A 24748-nucleotide genomic window follows, 5' to 3' on the forward strand; every position below is an offset into this window, starting at 1 on the left:
CTGGGTTTTGGATCCATAACATGGAATCCATTTTGAATTTTGATTCGTTTTTGGATCCTTTAAGTTTTAGATGCTATAGTTTGAGTGCAGAAAACCCATGATATGCAATATTTTCTTTCTAGGGAGCTCGGCGTGGTACAATCCAAGTTAAGCTCTATTAAGACTTGATCCACAAGCCCAACTTTAGCTCTTAAATGTTGATATATTGAAATTATCTAATGAGCATATGAAGAAGGATAAGAATGAGGAAACATAACAACAAAATCATGTAGGAGAACACAATGGTTTCAAAGGATTGTGACATTTCAAAGAATCATGACTAGCGTGGGGTAGTTCATATTTAGATGTTGGAGTACTAACTTACTTGGAAGCATTTTGATTTTTTTTATTGAACCATGATTGTGACTTGACATTGATTGAAAGTTGGAGCACTAACTTACTTTTTGCATGTTCGAGTAGTTTCAATGACAATTAAAGACAATTAAAAACATGGATGTTCTTAAATTTTTCAAGGATATTCAACTCCTCATGGATCAATTCGGATTCCAATACATATATTGATATAATATCTCAAAAACTATAGGAATTAAAATTTGGATAGTCAAGACTGGTACATCTTACCTTGGGTTTGTATCATATGCCCTCTTGTAAGTGAATAACATTTGGATCTTTTCTACATTTTGTTCTTTTGAAGATATCAATAAAAAACGATAATATCCTATTAGTGCACGAAGAAGTCTTAGATAAGCTCAAAGTGTGAGGCCCAACAAATAATCAAAGATGTCACAAAAAAAGCTTCAATTTGTGATTGTTAATTTTAATACCAATGGAGCATATTTTTTATGGAAAAAAGAAAAAGAAAAAAAGAACATACCAAATAAGAATCAATGTAAGCTAATGGGCAACCTAGTGTAAAAGGAACTCACTTACCTTGTAAAAGGCTATAAAAGCCACTTTTTGGTGACTTTTGGAGCTCTTCTCCAATCTTATGTTTTCTCCTTCTCATTAGCACAATAGAGCTTCTAGTCTATCCCACTAAATCTTTCATTAGAGCTAAGAGAGATAAGTGTTAAGAGCTAAGTCAAGCCCTAATCTCCTCCTCTTGTATGATGCTAAACCTCTTTGCAAAAACAAGCAGTGTATTTGTTTATATCTTCTTTGTTTCTACATTCATGTTCATGTGCAAGAGAGAGTAAAGCAAGGGAGAGTGTGTGTGTGAGGTTAAGTATGAAGAATCATAGTTAAGTAAACTAGTAGCTCAAAGGTGCGTAACAACCATATTGATGCCATCTATAGGAGGACAAGACCAAGGCTATGGCAAAGCTATATAGTTTACCTTGCGATATCTTAAAATTGTGGCATCGACTCTATCAAGTAAATCACAAAGGGAGATAAACATCTTCTCAAGTTTTAACCACATGAATGCCATCTATAGGAGGATAGGACCAAGGGCCATGTAAGCTAGAGTCAAGGTTGAGATATTTAAAATTTGTGGCATCAATGTTGCCGACTAAACCAGAGAGCCAACAACTAGGGAGAACGACCCAAATTATGGGAGAGTAAGCTTATCTTCTCAAACTAACAATTGTCGATGCAACAACAACCAAAAATATCCAAGCGGATTGATACGATCAATATGGGGATATACATGGGGGGCGCAAAGGGTTTCATGAAGGCTTTAAGTACATGTCCGACAACAACACACCTTCTTGGGTTCAGGGGTACTTGCGGTTAGAGGAAATGGAGATTAGGAGTCGAGCATGGGTTGTTTGGAGGGGGGGGGTTCCCGGCGTTGGTGTGAGGTGACAAGCCTGTTAACAAGCAACACACATTAGTGGAGGCCAATACGATGTGATACAATTGATGGATACAATACGATTGATAGGGATACGATACAATTGATGGATACAATATGATTGATAGGAATACGATACAATTGATGGGATGCAATATGATTGATGGGATACAATGCCATACAATTGATGGTATACAATACGATACAATACAATCGATGGGATACAATACCATACAATTGATGGTATACAATACGATACGATACAATTGATGGAATACGATACGATACGATACGATTGATGGAATACGAAACGATACGATACGATTGATGGAATACGATACTGTACGATTGATGGGATAGGACACAATATGATACGATACGATCGATGGGATACAATCGATGGGATGGGTCGAAGGTGAGGGTCGAACCGGGGCTTGGGTTTCTCTACGATTGTACGGCAGGTAGCCAGCCGGTCATTGGTCCGTGGAAGGAAGCAAAGCAAAGCAGGGACAGGCAGGTGATGGTCATGGTCATGGTCATGGTCATGGTGGGCGATTTGAAGGGAAACGTGAAGAAGGTAGTAGACTGCAGGGGAGAGAGAGAGAGCAGGGGAGGAGGCGTGAAAGAGCCATGGCGGCACATCAAGGCCTCTTCTCCTCCTCCTCCTCCTTCTGCTTCTTCTTCTTCTGCTTCTTCTCCTTTCTGAGTTGCTTCCTCCTCGTCTCTGAAGCTCACAACGACGACGATGCTCCCCCTCCCCATTGCGATCGCCCAAGCGCATCATCCTTGAGCTTGCGTGCCGCCTTCCGCCCTGGCCTCATCACCGTTGACGCCATTTCCTCCGACTGGGCCACTGTCACAGGCGGACAAACCTTCACCCCTCTCCAAGCCATTCAACCGGATCCAGCATCTCCATACCCCTATGGATCCTTCAATATCAAGGTTAGTATTTGAGACTCAGAGAGAGAGAGAGAGAGAAAGAAAGAAAGAAATATATATATTAACGTCTTCTAAGACCAAAGAGATTGCATTCTGTACATACCCAAGACTAGGGTTTCTTTCCCAAGCAACAAGATCATTATTCTAGAACTTGTACATACCCAAGATGAAGGAATTGTTCTCTATCGAATATGTGCTTTTCGTCTGCTATGTTGTTGTCATCCCTAATTGTGGTCGCAGGTCAACTTAATTGTTCTGCAGGAAAGAGGGGACGATCCGATGGACACTTACAGCACTAGAAGTAGGGACTTTTTAGGGGGCTGATTAGTCACAATCTCTGCTTCTTATGCCACTGTTTGCGGGTTAGATCTTGTACATGCCTACAACCATGGAATCATCTCACCACCATTGTTTGGAAAAATCTAAAGATAGACAAATATCCATTAGAAAAGAAAAATATATATACTGATCTGGGCCGCTTTCGTCTTATTTCTCGTCATTCTTGGTCATTTTTCAGCATTTTTAATAATGGTGATAATTGTTGCCATATGTGGGATGATAGATTCATCCTTGGTACATAGTTTATAGGCTGAATATGGTTTCCATTGATTCACTTGGCCATCAATTGCTTCTCCTTTCATGAATGTGAATTTCTTTTTCTGTCTCTCTCCTTCATCAAGAATGCTTTTTGAAGCCTGAAGAGATCTAGGATGTGAAAGAACTCTTGTTATCTTAAAACACGCTTGGCCATCAATTGCTTCTCCTTTCATAAATGTGAATTTCTTTTTCTGTCTCTCTCCTTCATCTAGAGTGCTTTTTGAAGCCTGAAGAGATCTAGGATGTGAAAGAACTCTTGTTATCTTAAAACACGCTTGGCCATCAATTGCTTCTCCTTTCATAAATGTGAATTTCTTTTTCTGTCTCTCTCCTTCATCTAGAGTGCTTTTTGAAGCCTGAAGAGATCTAGGATGTGAAATTTTGGAGTAGTTGGTTGAAAATATTTATAATCTGATCGGAATATATATACATGGCATTTTTTTCTAGTTTCCTATTATTTCATTTTTAAAGGGAAACGTGGCCCATTATTAAGGAAAAATGTCCTGAACCCAAATGCTTAGGAGCACAACTGTTCGCGGCAGTCTTTTCTCTTCAGTTTCTGGATGCCCTTATGTGTTCCATCTCTGTGATGAGGAGATGTAGAAGGTATTTATGAAGGACTTGGAAAATCACATAAAGAAGTATTTGCCTCAGTTAAGACGTCCAGCTCAATATGGCTTCATTGTGGTTAGGAATATATTGCATTCTGTGTTTAGCGCAGTAATGACTATGGATTATGCCACACATACACACGATGAATTGATTATGGTGACACTTGAATTGGAGAATGTTTATGATTGTGTGAACTGGTCCTTTGTTTCAGGGTTGATGCTTAGTATAGGTTTTGGACCACATATATCTTGTCTTGTAATTTTATCAGGCCAAGAAGCTGTATCTTCAGTTATGCTTTATGGTGGAGTCACCTTGATAATTGGCATTTTAAGATCAGTCCGTCAAAACTGCTCACCTAGTCCATTGTTGTTTGCTATTGTTTTCCATCCTCTTTTGAATTTATTGTGGGTTTACACCTACCATTTGGATGTCTAGGAAGAACAGCCCCAATCATTATTAGTCTTTGTATTCCATTGCTTTGTAATGTGGGGAAAAGCCTTGTTCGAGACTTTATTTCTTAAAAAACAGTTCAATGGAAAATATAACGTTCCTGGGATTCCATATTCCAATGGCACAATTGCCATATTCATTCTCCCATAGATTTTCTTGCATATCCACTTGTCTCAAGCTCTAACGTCTGTGAAGATGTATTGATCTTTCCTACCGCACAGCAGAGCACACAAGATAGATGGGTATCCATATAAGAGGGCCTGTTAATAGATCCATCTTGTGAGGTGTAAAAAGAAGGTATTATAGTGAACCATGTTTCAGGCTGCTCCATGTTTGGTGCTGCATATGTAATATAATGTGTGAAATGATAAAGAAAGATGTATTAACATCTTTAAAGAGGCCAAAATGGCATATAAGACCAAACAGGAGAGAGAGAGAGAGAGAGAGAGCTGGTGTGACAGGTAGCTCATGATGGACGTGACATGTTCTTCCTATTGGAGTTTAAAGGGCCCTACGTTTATACACAAGGGTAAGACGATATTTTATTTCAGGCTACTAATTAAAATAAATAACTATCTAATTTTTGTTTAAGGTAGAGTAATCTTTGAAATGGGAACCTTAATGAATTGGCAGAATAATCCGACATTCTAGAAACCACACAATAAAATTTTAAGTCAGAGAATAATTACTGTAAGCAACTTGCGTTTTGAAGTCAGATCAACAGAGCAGATTCTGCACCTTGTTGCGATCCCTTGTCAATGAATCCACTGAGTGCAATATTATCTCTAAATGTCTTGCTCATCACAGATATGTTGCATTTTTTAATGTTATGAAATGATTGGAGAGTATGAAACGAGAAATACTAAAGGCTATCTTAGACTACTGCTTTGAAATGCCTTTGTCAATTCTTGATAGAATCCAAGTTTGAAAATTTTCTGATGAGCATGTCAATGAATGATTAAAGAGAGGAATTTAGAATGTTTTCTAATTTATCTAATCCAATACCATTGATAGGCTGCTTATGATTGTGATGTTTCAGAGACAAGCACAAGTGCCCTTCCATGGCACTTATGTTTGGCATTGGGGATGATGCAACTTACAATAATGTGAGTGGCTTCTGAATGTAAGCATTGTTTATTCATACAAACACACTTTCTACCAAAAAGGGAATATAATTTATGCTGATCTTGTCATTTATAAAACTCCCAAATATCTAGCCTAATTAAATTCAAATGTTTGTGAATTTTGGACTATTATGCGGGTATTTCATTTGTTACATATTGAAACAACGTTTTTTTATTGTAACTAGAAGAACACAAGTTAATCAAGGAATACTACAGCTGTACTTAAGAGAAATCTTGTGGTTACCATATGTGTTTTTATGCCAGATGGGTGGTTGTAAAGAAGAACCAAAAACATGTTCAGCTGAATCTTGCAAAGGCCATGAAGTGGACCTCATACATTTCTCAATCGGTGATGCAATACCAGGTCGACTATATGGAGGAAACATTTATGATAATGTGAATGGGTCAGGGCGGGATAGGTATAATAACAAAAACTTTTTATGTGAATATTTTCGCATTTGCATGCTATTGCAAACTATCACAAGCTGTATTCATCTTCTTCTTATTAGTTTTGGAAGCTTGAATGATATGTATGCATGGAATCCTCACTGTCGTAGTCTTGATGGTCTGCTTCCCAATGGTGAGAAATTAGTTTGGTTATGTTTGCATTTTTTTAAACTTTTATCATGAAATGAATTGCTGGAAGTATTAACCACTCCATCAATGCTGATAGGTTCAAAAATATCAAATAATGGAGCACAAAACAATTGGCAAGGTGCCTGGTCCCATTCAAGCATAGATCTTACCTACGGTATAAATACTTCAGCACCTGAGATCCACATAAAGAATATGCTACAATCTCATAAAATTATGCATCGCACCTAGAAACACACAAAATCTCTTTTCTCATTTGGCTTCTTCCACATTTACTTTTGTCCGCAATAAATGTCTTAAAAAACATGGTTTTAAGTAGGCCATTTAAGATGTGCATCATTTGATCATCCCATCTCCATTTAGATACTATGGTTTGCCACAATGGTTGCAGATATACCAGGTGATTTTTGTTTTAATTTAAATGAGCATGTGTTGTTCTATTGTATAGGATTGACCTCTTCAGGTAATCCTTACTCTTCCACAGAAGCTGAGGGGACTTTTGTTTTTGAGTTCTCTCGTCCCCTTCGCACATCTGATTATCTTCAGCAGGTATGATATAAAGAAAAAGAGAAAATTGTCAAAATTTACAGATACATGATTTATCACAGTTGAGGTTCCTAATCAAAGCTGTGGTATGTCTAAGAGGAAACAATCATTTATGAACTATTCTTTCTTTCACAGGATGTGCAGTTCACAATTGGAGGGACACATCGTTTCATGGCAGGACTTTGGTACCCAATAAACAATGCTCCATGGGCTGGATATCAACACTACACTGCTAGTTGTGACTGGATACCTTTGGAAATTCTTCCATCAGTTCCTTCTTCTACATCTCAACAAAGCAACCCATCAAGTGCTTTGAGTATCTTCACACTTGTGTTGTCATTAGGAGCTTTAATTATTTCAACCTTACTGTTCTTGAAGATGAGGTCAAAAAGCCTCGTGCCTTTCCAAGCCATCGATGGTTTATAGGCTCAGTTTTGGAGACAACATCAGGAAGAGAAAGAGGCGATTTTGTTCGATCTTTTGAGGCCATGATTTGTATTTCTAGTCAATATAGCAGATTGAATTTGTAACACTCAAATGAAATGAGATATTCTCATATTGATGTTTGTTTGATGTATGTAAACTGGCTGAACATGAAGATACAATAAGATCAAGATCCATCATCTGATATGAAGCTATCAGAGCTTCAACTAGACACTATACTTTTGAGTTAACATTGTATGCACCTCACCTCATATCCGAGGAAGTGATATCATCAATCCACCCTGCCCCTCTGAGGTTAAGAGTAGTGACCTTAAACTTTGAGAAGTCATAGTTTTTGCACAACTTCAAGATTATCTCGTTTTTGCAAAATTTCAACGAATCTTGCACAACTTCAATAAATCCTCATTTTTGTAGTAAACTTTGATTTCTTGTTGTTTTTTCACAACTTTAATGAAACATCGCATTTGCGAAATTTCAATGAAAAATTGTTGTGGCACAACTTTGACAAATGGTAATTTTCTTTGAGTGATTTATTAGCACTTAAATGAGTCAATGCATCATGGATAACACAATTTCAAGTCTACCCAAATCCCCCTTGTTAACCCTAAGACCACCAAATCTTAATCAAAGCATAAGGAGTATAGCATGCTAGCCATAGGTTGTAGCAATTAGCTTCCATGTAGTCAAGTGAGTGTACTCAAGTTTAAATGTGCCAATAAGCTTTTTCCCTAGACTCTAAAACCAAATCTATTTCAATGGCACCTACTATAAGAGCCCTTGACATTTGCACATTAGACAAGCAAAGAGACGAAGTTCTCAATGGATTTAAAGTTATAGATTGAGAGCTTGCATGAGTGACCAATTTGTTGGCTACAGGAAAACTTTCACTAGGAGTTGGAAAATACCCCTAATGTGCTTACAATCATATGGCCCCCACCCATAGCTAGGATAAGCCTTTTACGCCAACAAAGCCAACAACACGTTGGTTTAATAAACATTATACTTAGTTTGTTGTCATAATTCTATAAATCACTTGTTGGGCTCAAAGAATATTGTAATTGAATGTTGATAGTAGTGAACCCAAGTTTGCAACAATTTAGATGAACACCCTTGCATTTTCTCATATGGCTAGAATACCCTTTAATTGTTTCTATAAGACACCACACCAAAATACTCATAATTTAACAATCATCGTAATGTTATTCTTAATTAGAGAACAAGAGCCCAAAATTAACAATTAAAACAACCTTATTATCAGCGTTTATTTGAGTGAATAAAAAAGTAGGGGTTTTTTGGTCATCCTTAAAAAATAGGGGTATTAAGGTAAATTGAAATAAACAAATGAGTATCCCAATACAAAGTTAAGAGTGACATTTCAAAGTTGTAACTTTTCTCCTTGTTTTAAATGCAACATTTGGTTTCAAACTTCATTTAGAATCATGCAAATTCAATCTTGTTTCCAACCCTTGACATGTAGAAACTGATCTATGAAGCCACAATTTACAATTAGGACGGATGATCCGAACAAAAAAATGTGGGTATTTGTAAAGAATAAGACATCAAAACAATTGTTCGTGACTCCAACCCAAAGCATTAACATTACAAACCACATGATCATCCTTAAATATTATACACCATCATTTTAATTTATGACCTCCCTACGCGAACCCATTAATGAGCAAGAATGTTTACAACTGCAAGAGTCACAAACCAAGTTTTGCCTCTTCTTTATTCTTACTATTTTTCACACCCACGTTTATATGTGAATTTAGAATGCTGAGACCATACATGTCAACAACTGCTCCTAGAACAAAACAACCGGAAAAACAGTTCATGAGGTTAATATCTCATGTGATAAGAGCAAAACCCATCAACTCCACGTGAGATCATTAGAGCGGAGTCAAGGACAACACCACCAATGGTAGTAATGTGGTGCTCCTAGACAGTCCCAACCAAGAAGTTACCCCAAACTGAGTCACAAAAGAACCAATAAGCCCCAAAATGAGTGGGCACAAACCCACAGAGTCCCAATTGAGGTTGACACGCGCATAAGTAGTTAGGACCCAAGAAGAGAACCAATGCCAATCTTGATCTTAGTTCCAATCCCAAAAACGAGACACCACCCTTGGGTTGGGACTACTAGCCCCGATATGATTTGGGACTCACGAAAGACCCAACCCTAGACCTTGTTACAAAAGTTGTGCCTCCCATGTTTCAAGGTCCCCATGTTTTAGGTCCACAATGGTAAGCTCTATTCGAAGCAATGATTGTCAAGACAATGAGATTAGACACTTGCAACTTGTTCTAACATCCTCTATTCGATTGGTAACAAATGGGCATCGATTTGGATTGTCATGGTTTAGGGCATTAAACTTGATGGTGCCTAATTGGGTGGTGGCAAGCAACAACTGACCAACAACGAGTGAACACATTGAGAGGACATTAGGGTTAGCAATGGGCCCGGTTTCGGTTCAAACCAAACCGAATTGTTAAGCCATGGTTTAAAGGTTTATTAGTTCCATAATAATTAAACTGTTTGGTTCTGAAACAGGGGTTTATTGGTTTATAGGTTTAAGTGGTTTGGTTAAAAGGTTTATAGGTTTTTGGGCTAACTTTTTTTATCCCTTAAATGTTTATGTAATTTAATGGTTTAATTATATATTTTTTATTGATTTAATTCACTTAACTTAAATGTTTATTTAATCTAATGGCTTAATTAATTAATTAAACATAAATGCTTATTTAATTTAGTGTATTGTTATTTATTTAATTTATTTAATTAGTTTGGCTTAAATGTGGCTAGGTTTAAACTTTTTATTAAATGGCTCGGTTTGGTTTCAACTTTTCCTTAAATGGTTTTGGTTTAACTTTTCTTAAATGGTTTGGTTTAATGGTTTGAAAGTTCATAAACAGTTTGGTTTGGTTTTTGTTTTGTATAAATGGTTTGGTTCAATTCGGTCTGGTTTTAAGGCAAAGAAACCGAACCGGGCCCATTGCTAATTAGGGTTAGATTAGATGATCAATTTGGAGAGAGAGAGAGAGAGAGAGAGAAAGAGAGAGAGTCTGAAGAAAGCATGGGTCTGTCGTATGTCCAAGGACACATGGGAGTAGGACAAAAGGCACCTGATCTGGGGACAAAATAAGAGCTGAATATCATAGGCGGAGCTTTCGAGGCTTGGGTCGAGACTCCTAGTCGACACAATCAAAACAAGTCATTGAGATGGAGACCAACGCCTTTCGGTCTGCATCTCAATGACCGAAGCCTTCCGGTCTGGCCGCAACTATGTACATATAGAAAACGGCCGGCCGGGGAAACCTCTTGGCCGGAAATCAGAGAAAGAAAGAAAGAAAGAAACAAAAAAGAGTTGGGTCATTCCTATGGAGGGAGAGAGGTCCAGATCCAAGAACACTGAGACATGGGCAGATGAACTCAGGAAGATGGCTCCCCATCCCCTACAGTGTAGCTCCAAACACTTGGTGATTCAGGTTACAGAGGAAGCATTCTTGATTTGTGACAAATTTCCAAAGGTATATACTACATGCATAGATTAGAATTATTTTTTTGGTGCAATTAATAGAAGTAGTTACACAAAAAGTATTTCTATTGTTTTGGCCACAATTCTCTCTTTAAAGGTTGCCAATGTATACTTTATTGCTCCTCATATGGATAGATACTTCTACATTTATATGATCATGATCATGTGTATGTGTAGTTTGTGTGTGTGTATTTGTGGGTCTGCATAGGAGTATGAGTATGGATATGGATATGTATGTGCATATGTGTATGCCAATTATTGAACTATGTACAAACACATGCAGATACATATGCAATCTATTTTATGTGTGAATTAATGGAGTCTGGAATTCTTTTGGAGTTAAGATATCATGGTTGAACCTTTTGTAGAGCTCATCTTTGTCAAGCATTCAATCCATTCTCAGATGCTATCACATTTCGATGATCTGAAATGAAAGGAAAAGGCAATGTGTTTGAACCAATCTTGGGTTGAAACTCTCTAAATTTCAGAGATAATACCTAATTACATTGGTAATTTAGATCATTTTTCTTTGGGTTTCTGGTTTTCCTTAATTTTCAGGGCCGAAAGCATTTCCTTCTAATATCAAGAGAAGATGGTCTCGACAGCATAAAAGACCTGAAAAGCTCACACCTTCCACTTCTACAACATATGCATAGAATGGGCGAAGCATGGGCCGAAACTCAACTTGAACAAGACCCAACATTGGTTTTCCGAATGGGTTATCACTCGGTATGCCTTTGTATCCATTGGTTAAAACTTCGTGATTCTCATTGATGGATGAAGTATGTAGAATCACGGGTCTTACTATGTAATGTTCTTATTACTAAAGTCTAGATATGGTTAGGTTATGAGCAAAAAAAAAACCTTCATCATATATACATGCTTCTGCGCAATGTGATCTTGTTTGTTTATATCACCCCCCTCATCAGATGATTCTGGAGGGAGAAAGAGAGATATATTAAATGCTCTTAAGAGACACAATATTACCTATGAGACCAAAGTAGACATTATGCCTCAAAATATTATCTCACCTTGGAGACCAGCAAACCAAAGTAAAATATAAGTAAACTAGTAAAAATCTGTCTAATGTACCAAACATTCCTGTAGATAGATCGAAACTCTTTGTCTTCGAAGATCTCCAAGATAGACAATCCTCTGATAGTTTTGGGTTGATAAATGACCTTGATTTGTTGATAACAAAACTAACTTTCTAATCAAGAGGGCAATTAATAAACTAAACCCATTTCCTACTTATTATAAATTAATCATTGTAACCACAAATCCTTCTTTTTAAAATGTAGGGTTATGTGTTTAATCTTTATTCTCATATGATTAGGAGCCTAACGTTAACCTAAACATACATGCATCTTCCGCAGGAACCATCAATGAGACAACTCCACATGCATATAGTGAGCCAGGATTTCGATTCTCCTTGCATGAAGAATAAAAAGCATTGGAATTCCTTCACGACGGCGTTCTTTCGTGATTCCAAGGGGGTTATTGAGGAGCTGAAGAATACAGGGAGTGTAAGACCATGGGGTGATGAGAACAGTTTGCTTAGGCTGGAGCTTCGGTGTCATCGGTGCCGAAGCATACAACCGAACATTCCCAACCTAAAACAACACATAAAGTCATGCCGGGCCCCGTTTCCTCGAGACTCGGTAGAGAAAGGGTACTTCATCATGGCAAAAACAGAGGATATAAGCAATAAATCAATGACTACATAGGAGGTAGGGTCTCAAAGCTTGTAAATATCCGAATGTCCGAAGCCAATCACGAGATAAATGTACTTAATCATATGCATAGTTCATCAACAGTCTTTTTGATGGTTGTAAATATTGTAAACGATGTGGTAGCAATATATAATTTATATATTGGATGCATTACTCCTTTTTGTTTTCGAAGATGCAGATTGGATTTGGTTTTGTGTACGTTTTGTTTGTTGCAATTGTAGGCTTGGAATGTGCTTGGAACAAATTGGGTTGATCTCTAGGACATATATATACGTCATACATGTGTGTAAATACATACATTCTTTCATCATGTGTAAAAAAAAACAGGATGTTAGTGGCATAAAAGAATGCTCTGAACAAGAGAGATGGGCCATGAAAAAATATTTCACACGGAAAACGATCAGAAATTTTGTTGGCATATGCTTTTGCATGAGTTGCAGTCCTTAATCTCGTTAACGCCTTCTTGTTAGCAATCGACAATGGTTCAGTTTGTACCGAACTGAACCATGAAATTGTGGCTTAACAGTTTAAACTAGTTGGTTTGGTTTGGTTCAAGTTATTGTAAATGGTTCGGTTTCAATTCGGTTCAGTTCGAACCTTTATTGGTTTAACGGTTTTCAGTTTAAATGGTTTGAAACCACAATTCAAAGGGTTTGACAATTTAGGATTAACACCTGATAATTTTCTTAAATATATTTTTAAACATTTTAAGCCTAATTTTGATATTTTAAGAAAAATCTTTAAATTTTGAATTATTTTATTTTATTTTTATTTTTAAAATTAAAATGTGAAATTTTGAATTTTGGTCTAACTTGAAAACCAAATTCGAACCGCGAAACCGGGATTTTAACAGTTTAAAGGTTTGAAAGTCTCTAAAACCATCTGGTTTGAGCTTGAATTTTTTGTAACGGTTTTGTGGTTCGATTTAAGTTTCCTATTATGAAGATGATAAAACACAATGAGCATATATTTTGGTGTTCCACCTTGTAGTGTTTTCATAATAGGCATGATGAGGATATGTTGAACTTAACATTCATAGGTACTTGGATGTGTGAATTGTTGCCGATTGTTATTTCCTGTTATGAAGATGATAAAACACAATGAGCATATATTTTGGCATTCCACCTTGTAGAATTATCATAATAGGCACGATGAGGATATGTTGAACTTAACATTCATAGGTACTTGGATGTGTTCAAGGGAATGCCTCCGAAACTAATGCATGTCATGAATTCTTGGGATTTAATTCCCATGCACGCTCCCACTCACTTCCACAATCTATATAAAAAGTTGACTTGTGCAGTAGTTCAATATCATCTCGATGTTTTGATGTCATCCTCTCTGTCTTGGACACTTGCATTTCACTACTCCATTTAACCTTGGAATTTAGGTTGTATGGCAGTCAAGGCTTGTTCGATCACATCTCTTTATTTTCATTCCCATTTTTGTGAAACTATTCATCTCCCAATCAAGTATCAATATGCTTTCGGTCACAATCCCCATTATCACTTGATCACTCAAGTATTATGTCTAAGTACAATAATTTATCATGCATCACCTGTTATTCACGTGAAGGATATTTTGGATTGCACCTCATCCACATACCAACTATTCCAATCAACATTCATAGGTTTCTCGTTTTATCGTGTTGCGTTTTTTTTTCATTTGTACATGAGTAGACATTGCTTTTGTGCGTGAAACCTTACATTATATATGTTCATGATCCATGTTTTTGAGTCATAAGTTCATCCACCTCTCTCACGTCCACCAGATAAAGTACATGCAATTCGTGAAAAGCTACGATAGTAAGATAGATATATTTTTAACGTCCATGGGAGACTAGTTGCGATTTATGAGACGGGGGCCTAGCTGCCTAGGGCGAGGACCAAACTTGAAAGAGAACAAACACCTAGAAGGTTGAGCTCATATATGTATGATTATGCATTATTCTCACACATTAATAGATTATGCTTCAAAGGTACAAATATCCCTATTTAGGAAGGAGAGACGCAACTAGAAAGCTTGTGTACTCAATGTCCCAAGAGTATAGTAATTATTGGCCTCTCTATGGACTCTAGGAAACATCTCATCTGATCTAATCTAATCAGATCTGATCTAATCTAATCTAATCTGATCTAATCTAATCTAATCTAATCTAATCTAATCTAATCTGATATGATATGATCTAATTTGATCTAATCTGATCTAATCTAATCTAATCTAATCTAATCTAGTAGTCTCTTCGCATTCACAAGATATGGAATGCGGATACTAATACGGCTCAATGATGCAAAAGGGTTTAAGGTTTAGGGTTTAGGGTTTTAGCCTTTAGGGTTTAAGGGTTTAGGGTTGAAGCTGAGGGAGGAGGGTATTTCGGGAAATTTTGAAAAAGAGAGGGGCAACCCATGCTATTCCTGAATCCTCCTCTATCTCTATCTCTCCATGTACATATATATGTACATATGTGTTGCATTTATGTGTTTGAGACAATCAGAGGTCTCGCAGATCTTTTGGGTTATGATGCCTGAATGCAGATATGGAGCCCTGTGTGAGAGAAAGAACCCAGACCATCGCCTCCAGTTCTCTCATCCCATCTCAAACAACTCAGGTTTCCTCCCCCTCTTCCTCCTCCTCCTCTTCTTTATTTTGTTTTTGTTTTCGTTTTTCTGCGGAGGAGTATGTGGATACCATGGTATTGTTTGTATTTGTTTGATTTCCGACAAGAATGATCTTGATTCGGTGGTGTTATACCTGTTTTTTTACCTCCCGTTGTTTTTTGAATCGAAGCTCAAGTGGAGTGAAGGTTTGCATACGCATCCTCACAATCTATCAAATTCCTTTTGTGTTTGTGTTTGTTTGTTTTTTTCTCCCTGTCAAGAATGACCTTAATTTAGTTGTGCTGAAAGAGGATTCATTTGTTTTTTAGTTGAAGATCTAGTGAAGAGTGAAAGATTGCATGCGACTCCTCACAATCAATTGGATTCTGATAAGAAATCCTCTCCACAACAGAACTCGAAACAAGAACGTGATTTAAAAAACAACATTGTTTTAATGCTTGTGGGGCTTCCAGGGAGTGGTAAGAGCACTTTTTGCAGGAGATTGCTTGGAATTCATGCTTCCAAATGGAAGCGAGTTTGTCAGGTTTGTTTGTTCCTTGGCCATATTCTTTTGAATGTATATAATAGATGAACGTGTTACTTCTCTTGTAACATATCATAAACAAACCTAAGGGAGTGTTTTGAAGGATTGTAATAATGTGACTGTTTGCAATTTCAGACCGATCCAAATTCCTTTTGTGCCCTCTTTAGTCATACATGTAAGAATGGGGACTTATAACTGGCAATCTTTGCGCATGTGAGAATAGAAACGAAAATGAATGGCCAGAGATCTAAGAAACCCAAAGTTACATCCATGTAAAATTTAGTGAGAAGGAAAGAAAGATGTATTAATGTCTACTGGAGGCCAAAATTGTCCTGTGCGATATATATATCATGATTAAAAATATGGCAATTTCAGGTTATCTATATTGAATTAGGCCTATGAGACAAATCCTGATTACAAATGTGGGTTTCATGTTATCTATAATGTGTGTGTGTATGTGAGGGAGAGAGAGAGCCGCTGTGTGCTCAGGGGGTTGTGGGCCCTGATGTGATGTTGGCATCCTGTGGTCATACATTATCCCTTTCGGTAGCCTCATATTGTGTTCCAATTTGATACCTTTTAGAGGAAAAAGAAGCATTAGTTAATGACGGTTTTGTTTCTCCATGTCTTAGGACACTATTTCCAATGGAAAACAAGGAACAAAAGAGCAATGTTTGAAGTCTGCTAAGAGTGGCTTGGTCCAGGGATTCAATGTAATCATAGACCGATGCAATCTTAATGCAACTCAACGCCATGACTTCCTTGAACTAGCAAGGTCACTTCATGTGAATGCACATGCATTGGTTCTAGATTTACCTGTCAAAGTATGCATACACCGTGCTTTTGAACGCACAAGTCATGAAGGGGGCTTGCAAGGGAAGGTTGCGCCTGCTGCGATACATCGGATGGCGAAATCTATAGAAAAACCGTCTGAAGCTGAGGGTTTCTCTTCTATCTTCTCTTGTACTTCAGATGATAAAATCGAGAAAGCATTTAGCTTTTATGATCAATTCTCTGGGACTGGGAAACAAGGAAGAGGTGACAGCTCCATGATGGACATGCCTTCGGGAGTGAAACAGAGAGGACAAGAGAATGAGTCTCAACAAAATGCTGTCATTGATTTGAATGGAGGTTCTAGAACACTTGCTTTTCCTTCAATCTCCACTGCAGATTTCCAATTTGATCACGAGAAGGCTTCAGATATTATTGTTGAGACAGCTTTGGATTTCCTGCAGAAGGCCAAGAAACATAGATTAAGGCTTGTTATGGTGGATTTGAAAGAAGATTCTGATATGTTAACTCGTGTCCGTCAGAAGGCAATTATTTGTGGTCTTGAAAAAGAGGAGTTTTTTACAGTATCGGGAGACATAACGAGACTTTATTCGAGTCGTAGACTGAAGTGCAACTTCATTGCCAATGCTGCAAATTGGTCAGATAACTTTTTATTTTCTTTAATGTTCACATTAGGGAATTAACATAGATTTATAATCTTTGTTAGCTTGCAGAGGCCATTGTGGTCTTTTAGAAACATAATTATATCCATTTTTTTCCAGATTAATGTGTTTTTAGCTTTAAAACAAGATGTCTGGCAGGCGTCTGAAACCTGGGGGTGGGGGTGTAAATGCAGCAATTTTTGAAGCAGCTGGTAATGAGCTCGAGATTGAAACCAAAAAACTTGCCAAGACATTAAATCCTGGATCAGCTCTTGTTGTGCCCCTGCCACTTACCTCTCCTTTGTACACTCGTGAAGGTGTGACACATGTTATCCATGTCCTTGGTCCAAATATGAACCCCCAGAGACCAAATTGTTTGTATGGAGACTATAATGAAGGGTGTAAACTATTGAGACATACATATTCTTGTATGTTCCACGCCTTTGCATCAGCCGCTGAATCTCAGCATATACAACAGAGTCCCAATAATCAGTGCCCTTCACCAAGTGATAAAGCTACAGTTAATGCAGATAAATCTTCTCCTGTTAATGCATTTTCGATCTTGATGCAGGCAGCGAAACGTAGAAGTGGCCCTTTTGATGATGACCAGAAAATGAAACGCAACAAACATGATTCATACCCTAAGGGTGCTAGTTCAATTGGATTGACAGATTCTACCTGCAGTTCAAGGCCAAACTCAACTGAACATGGCAATGAAAAAAATAGTCATCGTGAGTTGGGTCAGAATAAAGATGTCTTTGGGGGAGAATCACATAGACATCACAGCGAGAAGAATTCGAGATTAAAAAACTCACAACCCTGGGCAGAAGAACTGAAGAAGATGGCACAGAATCCAGAGCTGTATAAAGACATTGTATTACAATTTATGCAAGAGGCATTTTTAATCGCTGATAAATATCCAAAGGTATTCAATTTTGTGATTGTTATCTTTGAATGCATGGGCGCTCATTAATGCATATATTTGTCCGATCCTTGTTTGAGTGGTATTTCTTTTATGTGTAAAATGGGATGCATATGTCATGTTCCCTTCTTTGAGTGATATTTATTTTATGTGTACATAAAATGGGATGCACATGTCATGTTCCCTTTTTTAAGTGTGAGAGAAGAGTCAAGATTAAGGTCCTTTACTAGAATAATCCATTTGGCCCATTAGCTAATCAATTTGTAAGTTATTCCTGCATACTCTTTCCAAGAAGCACGAGAAACACTTCTATGCTCATTCTCTTTTTTTACTTTGATAATACTGGTTTTTGCTTAACTTGAGGTTTCCGTAAGCAATATAATGCCCACACACATATACTATACAGACATGCATACTCTTATTTTTAGATGTATGGATAGATTCTTGTAGATAATTAGGTAGGCAAAGTGTCCAGTTTGCATGTTGCCTAACAATGCATGTCTTTTTCTCTTTGCCCAGATTCCAAGTTCCATCCTCTTGAGATAAAACTTTGAAAGATTCCAAAGGTTTTATCAAATCAACACCATATCTCCTAATGGCCACACTTTCTCACTAGTCCCTCTACATGCATTCGTCTTAGTCAGATTCATTTCTCAGTATGTATCACTTGATATTCCATACTGCATCTCTGTTCCGATTGACAGAATGCAAATGAATCCATAACTGCACAAACTGCATCTTTTCTACTAAATCCAATGGATATATAAAACTCACAATACTTAGAAGGGAATACCACATTGTACTGCAGGGTGCAATATAGCTCGTTCTCCGACAAAAATATTTATCCCAGTCTCTTGGATCAATGGCCACCAACTGAAACATGATCTTTTGCACTGTATTGCTGTAAAATACTCAACATTATGTAATCCCGCAATAACTGCTTTGCGTTGAGCACTATATATCAGAACTAGAGCTTCCGCTTTGGTAGTACCCCATTAAATTATATTTTTGGTTTAACTTCATTTGCAAAAGAACCAGTTTTGTTTGCAAAAAGAGATGTAATTAACAAAATCATCAAAAACATCCTTACTATTGTCGTTAACAAATGGTCAGACAAAATGCCCATACTCCATACAACTTTAAAACTAAGTTTAGCATTTGCAAAATCAAAAGGTATTCTTCTGTAACAAAATGCTCTGCATGAATAACACAAAGGGGTACTGGTGCCTGTTAACTTTGTAGCAGCATTCAATGGTCCGAAATCCATAGTCTTTCATACTCTTGTCAAAGGAGAAACCCAATAATAGCTTCAACGTGTAGATGAAGCATGTTTTTGAAAGTTGTCACTTGTATATCTCACATAAAGTAGTGCTAACTAAGTCCTTAATATTTAGCCTACAACATTATTGGCGCTCATTTTTACATACTTTTGTCACAAAAGTATTTATGTATTTATCAAATATGTTTGAATGTATCTCTCTTAGTTTCCTTGCCAGTAAGAACTTCCTGATCATTTACTCGCGGGGATTACTTTAACGGAAACCTATCTGTTCTATAGGGATGGTTTTCCTGACATGTAGCCTTATGGCATCGTTCTTGTGCGCTAAATCACCCCCTTACATGAGAGGGAGGAAAACTTGTCTCATTATGGTGCAATTGGAGGGCTAATTGATGATTCTACATGTTTTCCTACATCTTCTGAATCTCCTGAGGTTGCACTACAAACACCCAGGAATTTCTCTCAAGATGTGGGCAGTCATCTATTTTCTTTGCATTTATGCCTCAGTGCTACTACTTTACTGTCAATGTGACTAATGATTGCACTTACAGGATCTCTATGAAAATTTTTAGTCTCTATTTACCTGCAGTTTCTTCACGTTTGACACCTATGTTTGAACTCGGCATTTACTATTTTCAGCTTTCTGTTTATTATAATAAAAAGGGTTTATACAGGGGAATCACAATTGTCCTTGGTAGTTTTTTCTAGCAGTGACACATTGCTGCACTTCAGGATTTTTACTGCAAATCAGGCTTGGTTTATCTACAGTTTCTTCATTTAAGCAGCTCAAGCCTTTGTATATTTCATTTGCTATGCTTTGTCTCTCTTGTATATTTAATTGAACATTTTGGCTTTTCACATGTGTGTAATAAATAAACGTGATCTTTGTCATGGGTTTTCCCAAACACAGGATTTCTATCATTATCTCACTTGTATCTATAATTGACCTTTGTGTCTTCTTCATATGGGTGTGTAAATATAGATTCTATCTATCTTTTTCATGGGTTTTCTCAAACACATGATTTCTATCATCGTCTGTCTTGTATATAACTTGAAAATTGTGGCTTCTTTACAGGGCTGTAGTAGATTCTATCTTTTTCATGAGTTTTCTTAAACTCTCTTTCTCGTCACTTCTAAGGGACTCCTGATTGCCTGAAATAAAAATCATGACCTCAAAATTAGATATAATGTCCATTGTTTTCATAAAGGTGACAATCTTCTGCTTTATAGATGTGTTTTCAATTTGTGGAAACAGGTAAGGTATTGTTGTCTAGGTGTTCTGGTATTGCATTTTATCCCTATCATGGCACATAATGTGTGCCCTTAATATCAAATATGAGGCCGGAGCTGGCCAAATTCAACATCTCTACAAGCTGATATTTTGTTAGAAGCATTAAATTTCTATCTATAAGTTTTAATAATTTGTTTATTTTTATTTTGCAATTCAATGTTGTATTTTGGATAATCTAAGAAAGTAGTCATAGTAATATTGTGAACAAAAAATATCTATTACTTCTATAGCTTTGGTTGCCACTAAATCCACTTTCCCTCTGAATTGTCAAGGCCTCTTGTATGTCTCAGCACGTGTGTACACACTCAGCACCTCTTGCTAACATGCTATGGAACGAATACAAATGACTATTTATGATTTGTATGAATCTAGAGTTCTTTGAAAAAAAGCATTGCCAACATCTGGGTGAGTCTTGAATGCTTTCATATTTATATGGTTGACATTTAATTATCTGTACAGAGCTATCAGTATATTGTATTTATGCTTATATTTCTCTTTGAAATATGGAATTAAAGTTTTCTCTTCCTTGATGTAAACTAGTTCGTCTTTCAAACAGTGATGATATGTTACATCGGTAAATAAGGAATTGTTCTCAGTCTTTGTCTTAAATGTTTTCAGGGGCAAAAACACTTCCTTGTAATATCAAGAGAAGATGGACTTGACAGCATAAAAGAATTAAGAAGTTCACACCTTCCACTTCTACTGCACATGCATAGAATGGGCCAAGCATGGATTGAAAATCTACTTGACCAAGACAAAACTCTGGTTTTCCGTATGGGTTATCACTCGGTATGCTTTTTATTCATGTGTTAAACCTCTTGGTTTTCTTCTTGCATGAAGTCTCATTTATAAACGGTGTAAAGTCATCATCCTATATAATAATTTAGGTAAAGTTAGGTTATGAGCAAATTTTATTCCAGGATGTCCATTTCTTATTTTGCGCATACTCCTAGTACAAAGCCATTCTAACCACCGAAGAGCTGATGCCTTAGTAGAGGTTAGATGTGTATACATCCCCGAAGTACATAGTCATTCTAATAATCAGAGAAGGTTGATGTATGGTAGAGGTTAGATTGGGTATGAGCAAGTTGGCTACACAAACTACATTCTGGATATTCATGAAACATCTATTGTTTGAAAAGTTGAAATCATTGGAGAATTTGTGTAGCAATGTTGAAAATGGTCTGTTGGCGTTATACATTTGTTTTGACTTTTAAGCACTTCTAAAGGATGGCTTTTACAATTTTCAAAAGATATGTATTTGGTATATGTCTCTTTGAATTTGTACTCAATTGCATGTTGAAAGTCTGAGCAGAAGACGTTGGAGGACATCCTTAGTATATACCTATTCATTACCTCGTATTCTCTCTTAGCAGGGATATTCATGATCGGCCAAAACTGTGCATGGATTTTCTGTAACAAAGTCTGCTAAGCACTTTTTACAGTCTCTTTTAAGTTTCTGTGTTTGTTCTTTGGGAATGTACTGTTTGCACTATCTTTTGATACATTTATGGAGAAGATAATCAGAGTAGCTATTTTGTTACTGGCTTTTTTGTTGTATTAGTAGTAATGGTCTAGCCACCTGGTGCTTTGCACTTTCGTAATCTCTGTATTGTATCATTTATACATACCTTTTACACATAGAGAGAAATGTTTGATAAAAATAAAGATACAATTTCTGCAGGAGCCATCTATGAGACAACTCCACATGCATATTGTCAGCCAGGATTTTGATTCACCATCATTGAAGAATAAAAAGCATTGGAACTCTTTCACAACGACTTTCTTTCGGGATTCGAAAGGGGTTATTGAAGAGTTGAAGAGTACAGGAAGTGTAATACCTTGTGGCGATGAGGATAGTTTGTTGAAATTGGAGCTTCGGTGCCATAGATGCCGATGTGTACAGCCAAATATTCCCAAGTTAAAGCAACATATAAAGCTGTGCCAAAGTCCCTTCCCTCAAGACTTGGTGGAGAAGGGATATCTCATCATGGATGCAAACAAGAAATGCCATCTCTAAATAGTTGTAAATGCCACAAACATGTCAAATGATTTGTTCAGTAATATATCAACCTAGTTATGGTAATTCTCATATTCAAGTTCTGAACATCGTTGTTGTTCATTGTAAAGAAGTCATGGGAGCTATTTGGTTGGAATGAATTTGCTGTTCATTTGAACAGGTTAGATGATTGCACAAATGTGCCCAAAGGTTTGTAGGTGACTTGGGATTGAACAAGAGTGATTGAGTGGCCTTGTCGAACAAACTTACAGGTTATTGGTTGATTGGTAGAAGTTATTTTATTGCAGGAGTTAGACATACACTACCTTTTGTTGCTACATGCATCATTGTTGAAGTCTGTATACATTGAATCTTGTCATACTTACCTGCACTAGGTCTTGCATCATCCCACTCGGCATCAAACTCTAGGAACTCTTTGAACTTGGCATCCGTCTATACAAGCAAGGTAGAATGCAAATAGTTATGATATTCAAAAACTACAATAATCTAAACCCTACTTGATTCAGAAACATGCATCCATATTCAGAAACATTTGGATTACACCCTTTGACAATGCAGGTATATATTCAGAAATCATACCAGTTTGATGAATGCCACATGCAAGTTTTCAAAAATCATCCAATGCATTTTAACAAACAAAACCTATATTCAGAATTTAGAAATCATCCAATGCAAACAAAACGTATATTCAGAAATCATTCATTTTCGCATAAGAAATCCATATTTAGAAATCAAACAAAACCATTTTCCGCAAACAAAAGTGGCAATGCAGTAGTAAACTAATAACATACATGCACGAGGAGTAGGCAAGTGGTGATGCAAATGCAAGTGTAGGTGGTTGGCAGTTGTAGTTGTTGAAAACATCTTGCTAAAAACCTTGGTTATTTGTTTCAAAAATGTGAAAAATGACAAGCATCAGGGTTTTATTACACAAAAATTATAAGTAGGGCTCCCCCAATTAGTCGAGCTCCCTTAATTACTAGGGCTCCCTCAATTAGTCAGGCTCATGTGAGTAGGGCTCCCATTATGAGTCGTCTTGCCTTTGAACTGGGCGACATCATAATCTGAAGTCGGGTTCTTGATTTTAAAGAAAAATGAGAAGGCACATCTGTTTAGTAATATACATTGGTATGTCACAACTAGAGGGAGAAAATACAGAGATCGGTTATTTTTACATGAGGAGAAAGTTCCTCTTTATAAGGCCAAGATATGGCCGTTGGGCTAACTAGCTGTTGGAAACAACTAGCCGTTGGGTTAGCTGTTATAACTTTTAAACATTCTCAACACTCCCCCTCAAGATGGGCGAAAAATATCCACTAAGCCCATCTTGTCACACAATCTAGTAAGACTTACTGGCCCAAGTCCCTTTGTAAGACAATCTGCTACTTGATGTTCAGTAGAAACATGACTCAATTTTAATATTCCATTATCAAGCTTTCCTTGATAAAGAATCTATCGATTTCGATGTGCTAGGTCCTATCGTGCTGTACTGGATTGTTGGCAATGCTGATTGCTGACTTATTGTCACACCACAACATCATCTGATTTTCTTGATTCACCTTTAGTTCTACTAGGAGGGTTCTCAGCCATAACATCTCTGCAACTCCTATAGCAATAACTCTATTGTCTGCTTTGGCGGTTGACCTTGCTACTACTGACAGTTTCTTACTCTTCCAAGAGACCAGATTGCCTCCAACAAACATGTAGTATCCTGATGTGGATTTCCTATCATCAGCACAACTAGCCCAATCAGAATCACAATAGCCCTCAATGTTAAAATGACCATGTTTTCTAAAGATTAATCCCTTCCCTGGGGCACCTTTGAGATATCTCAGAATATGGTACACTGCATCCATATGATCTTTCCTCGGATCATGCATGTAGCGACTTACCACACTTACTGCAAATGAAATATCTGGACGGGTGTGAGTCAAATAAATCAGCCGACCTACCAATCTTTGATACCTTTCACGATCAACTTTCTCTCATGCAAGTTCAGTTAGCTTGATCTTTTGGTCGATTGGAGAAGCTACGGGCCTACAACCCAACATTCCAGTTTCTGTGAGAAGATCTAATACATATTTTCGCTGACATAGAACAACTCCTGCTCCACGAGCTACCTCAATTCTAAGAAAGTATCGTAGCAATCCTAGATCCTTCACCTCAAACTCTTTACCCAATTGCACCTTCAGTTGGGCAATTTCCCCTTCACCGTTACCCGTGATAATTATATCATCCACATACACAAGTAATGTAGTATGCTCCTTGTGTTGTCGAAAAAACACTGTATGG

General features: G+C 37.1%; 3 protein-coding genes across 4 annotated transcripts; all 3 read left to right on the forward strand.

Annotated features, from left to right (window-relative positions):
- The first annotated feature begins 2410 nt into the window (after positions 1–2410).
- LOC147861100 (heme binding protein) lies at positions 2411–7230 on the forward strand. 2 transcript variants are annotated; one of them, XM_087323495.1, is made up of 8 exons: positions 2411–2737; positions 4855–4922; positions 5433–5499; positions 5782–5936; positions 6027–6097; positions 6191–6268; positions 6560–6660; positions 6793–7230. In XM_087323495.1, exons 1-8 carry the CDS (start codon positions 2426–2428, stop codon positions 7081–7083), a joined length of 1143 nt encoding a protein of 380 aa, XP_087179621.1. In that variant the 5' UTR covers positions 2411–2425; the 3' UTR covers positions 7084–7230. The 2 variants fall into 2 exon arrangements, with proteins under 2 accessions (XP_087179621.1, XP_087179622.1); XM_087323496.1 differs by having other exon boundaries at positions 2692–2737; positions 5408–5499.
- A 3201-nt stretch (positions 7231–10431) lies between these two features.
- On the forward strand, positions 10432–12509 carry LOC147861101 (transcription factor bHLH140-like). Its single transcript, XM_087323452.1, has 3 exons — positions 10432–10629; positions 11196–11366; positions 12014–12509. The coding sequence occupies exons 1-3, from the start codon at positions 10480–10482 to the stop codon at positions 12362–12364; spliced, it is 672 nt and encodes a 223-aa protein (XP_087179578.1). The 5' UTR covers positions 10432–10479; the 3' UTR covers positions 12365–12509.
- A 2349-nt stretch (positions 12510–14858) lies between these two features.
- LOC147861102 (transcription factor bHLH140-like) lies at positions 14859–22522 on the forward strand. The gene is made up of 6 exons (XM_087323451.1): positions 14859–14978; positions 15297–15511; positions 16144–16940; positions 17104–17869; positions 21055–21225; positions 22121–22522. The coding sequence occupies exons 1-6, from the start codon at positions 14888–14890 to the stop codon at positions 22454–22456; spliced, it is 2376 nt and encodes a 791-aa protein (XP_087179577.1). The 5' UTR covers positions 14859–14887; the 3' UTR covers positions 22457–22522.
- The last annotated feature ends 2226 nt before the right edge of the window (positions 22523–24748 follow it).

This window comes from Azolla caroliniana, unplaced genomic scaffold (genome assembly GCF_043228905.1).
Source record: "Azolla caroliniana isolate FFs.n. ecotype wild unplaced genomic scaffold, voAzoCaro1.0.p SCAF_8, whole genome shotgun sequence".
NCBI lineage: Eukaryota > Viridiplantae > Streptophyta > Polypodiopsida > Salviniales > Salviniaceae > Azolla > Azolla caroliniana.

Excerpts from the sequence above, each read along its gene's own strand:
- LOC147861100 (XM_087323495.1), top strand. The coding sequence starts at position 2,426 with ATGGCGGCACATCAAGGCCTCTTCTCCTCCTCCTCCTCCTTCTGCTTC. Across the intron at positions 6,098-6,190 it reads TGATGGTCTGCTTCCCAATG|GTTCAAAAATATCAAATAAT; the intron begins GTGAGAAATTAG and ends CAATGCTGATAG. Across the intron at positions 6,661-6,792 it reads CATCTGATTATCTTCAGCAG|GATGTGCAGTTCACAATTGG; the intron begins GTATGATATAAA and ends TTTCTTTCACAG.
- LOC147861101 (XM_087323452.1), top strand. The coding sequence starts at position 10,480 with ATGGAGGGAGAGAGGTCCAGATCCAAGAACACTGAGACATGGGCAGAT. Across the intron at positions 10,630-11,195 it reads TTTGTGACAAATTTCCAAAG|GGCCGAAAGCATTTCCTTCT; the intron begins GTATATACTACA and ends CTTAATTTTCAG. Across the intron at positions 11,367-12,013 it reads TCCGAATGGGTTATCACTCG|GAACCATCAATGAGACAACT; the intron begins GTATGCCTTTGT and ends CATCTTCCGCAG.
- LOC147861102 (XM_087323451.1), top strand. The coding sequence starts at position 14,888 with ATGATGCCTGAATGCAGATATGGAGCCCTGTGTGAGAGAAAGAACCCA. Across the intron at positions 14,979-15,296 it reads TCCCATCTCAAACAACTCAG|TTGAAGATCTAGTGAAGAGT; the intron begins GTTTCCTCCCCC and ends TTTGTTTTTTAG. Across the intron at positions 15,512-16,143 it reads AATGGAAGCGAGTTTGTCAG|GACACTATTTCCAATGGAAA; the intron begins GTTTGTTTGTTC and ends TCCATGTCTTAG.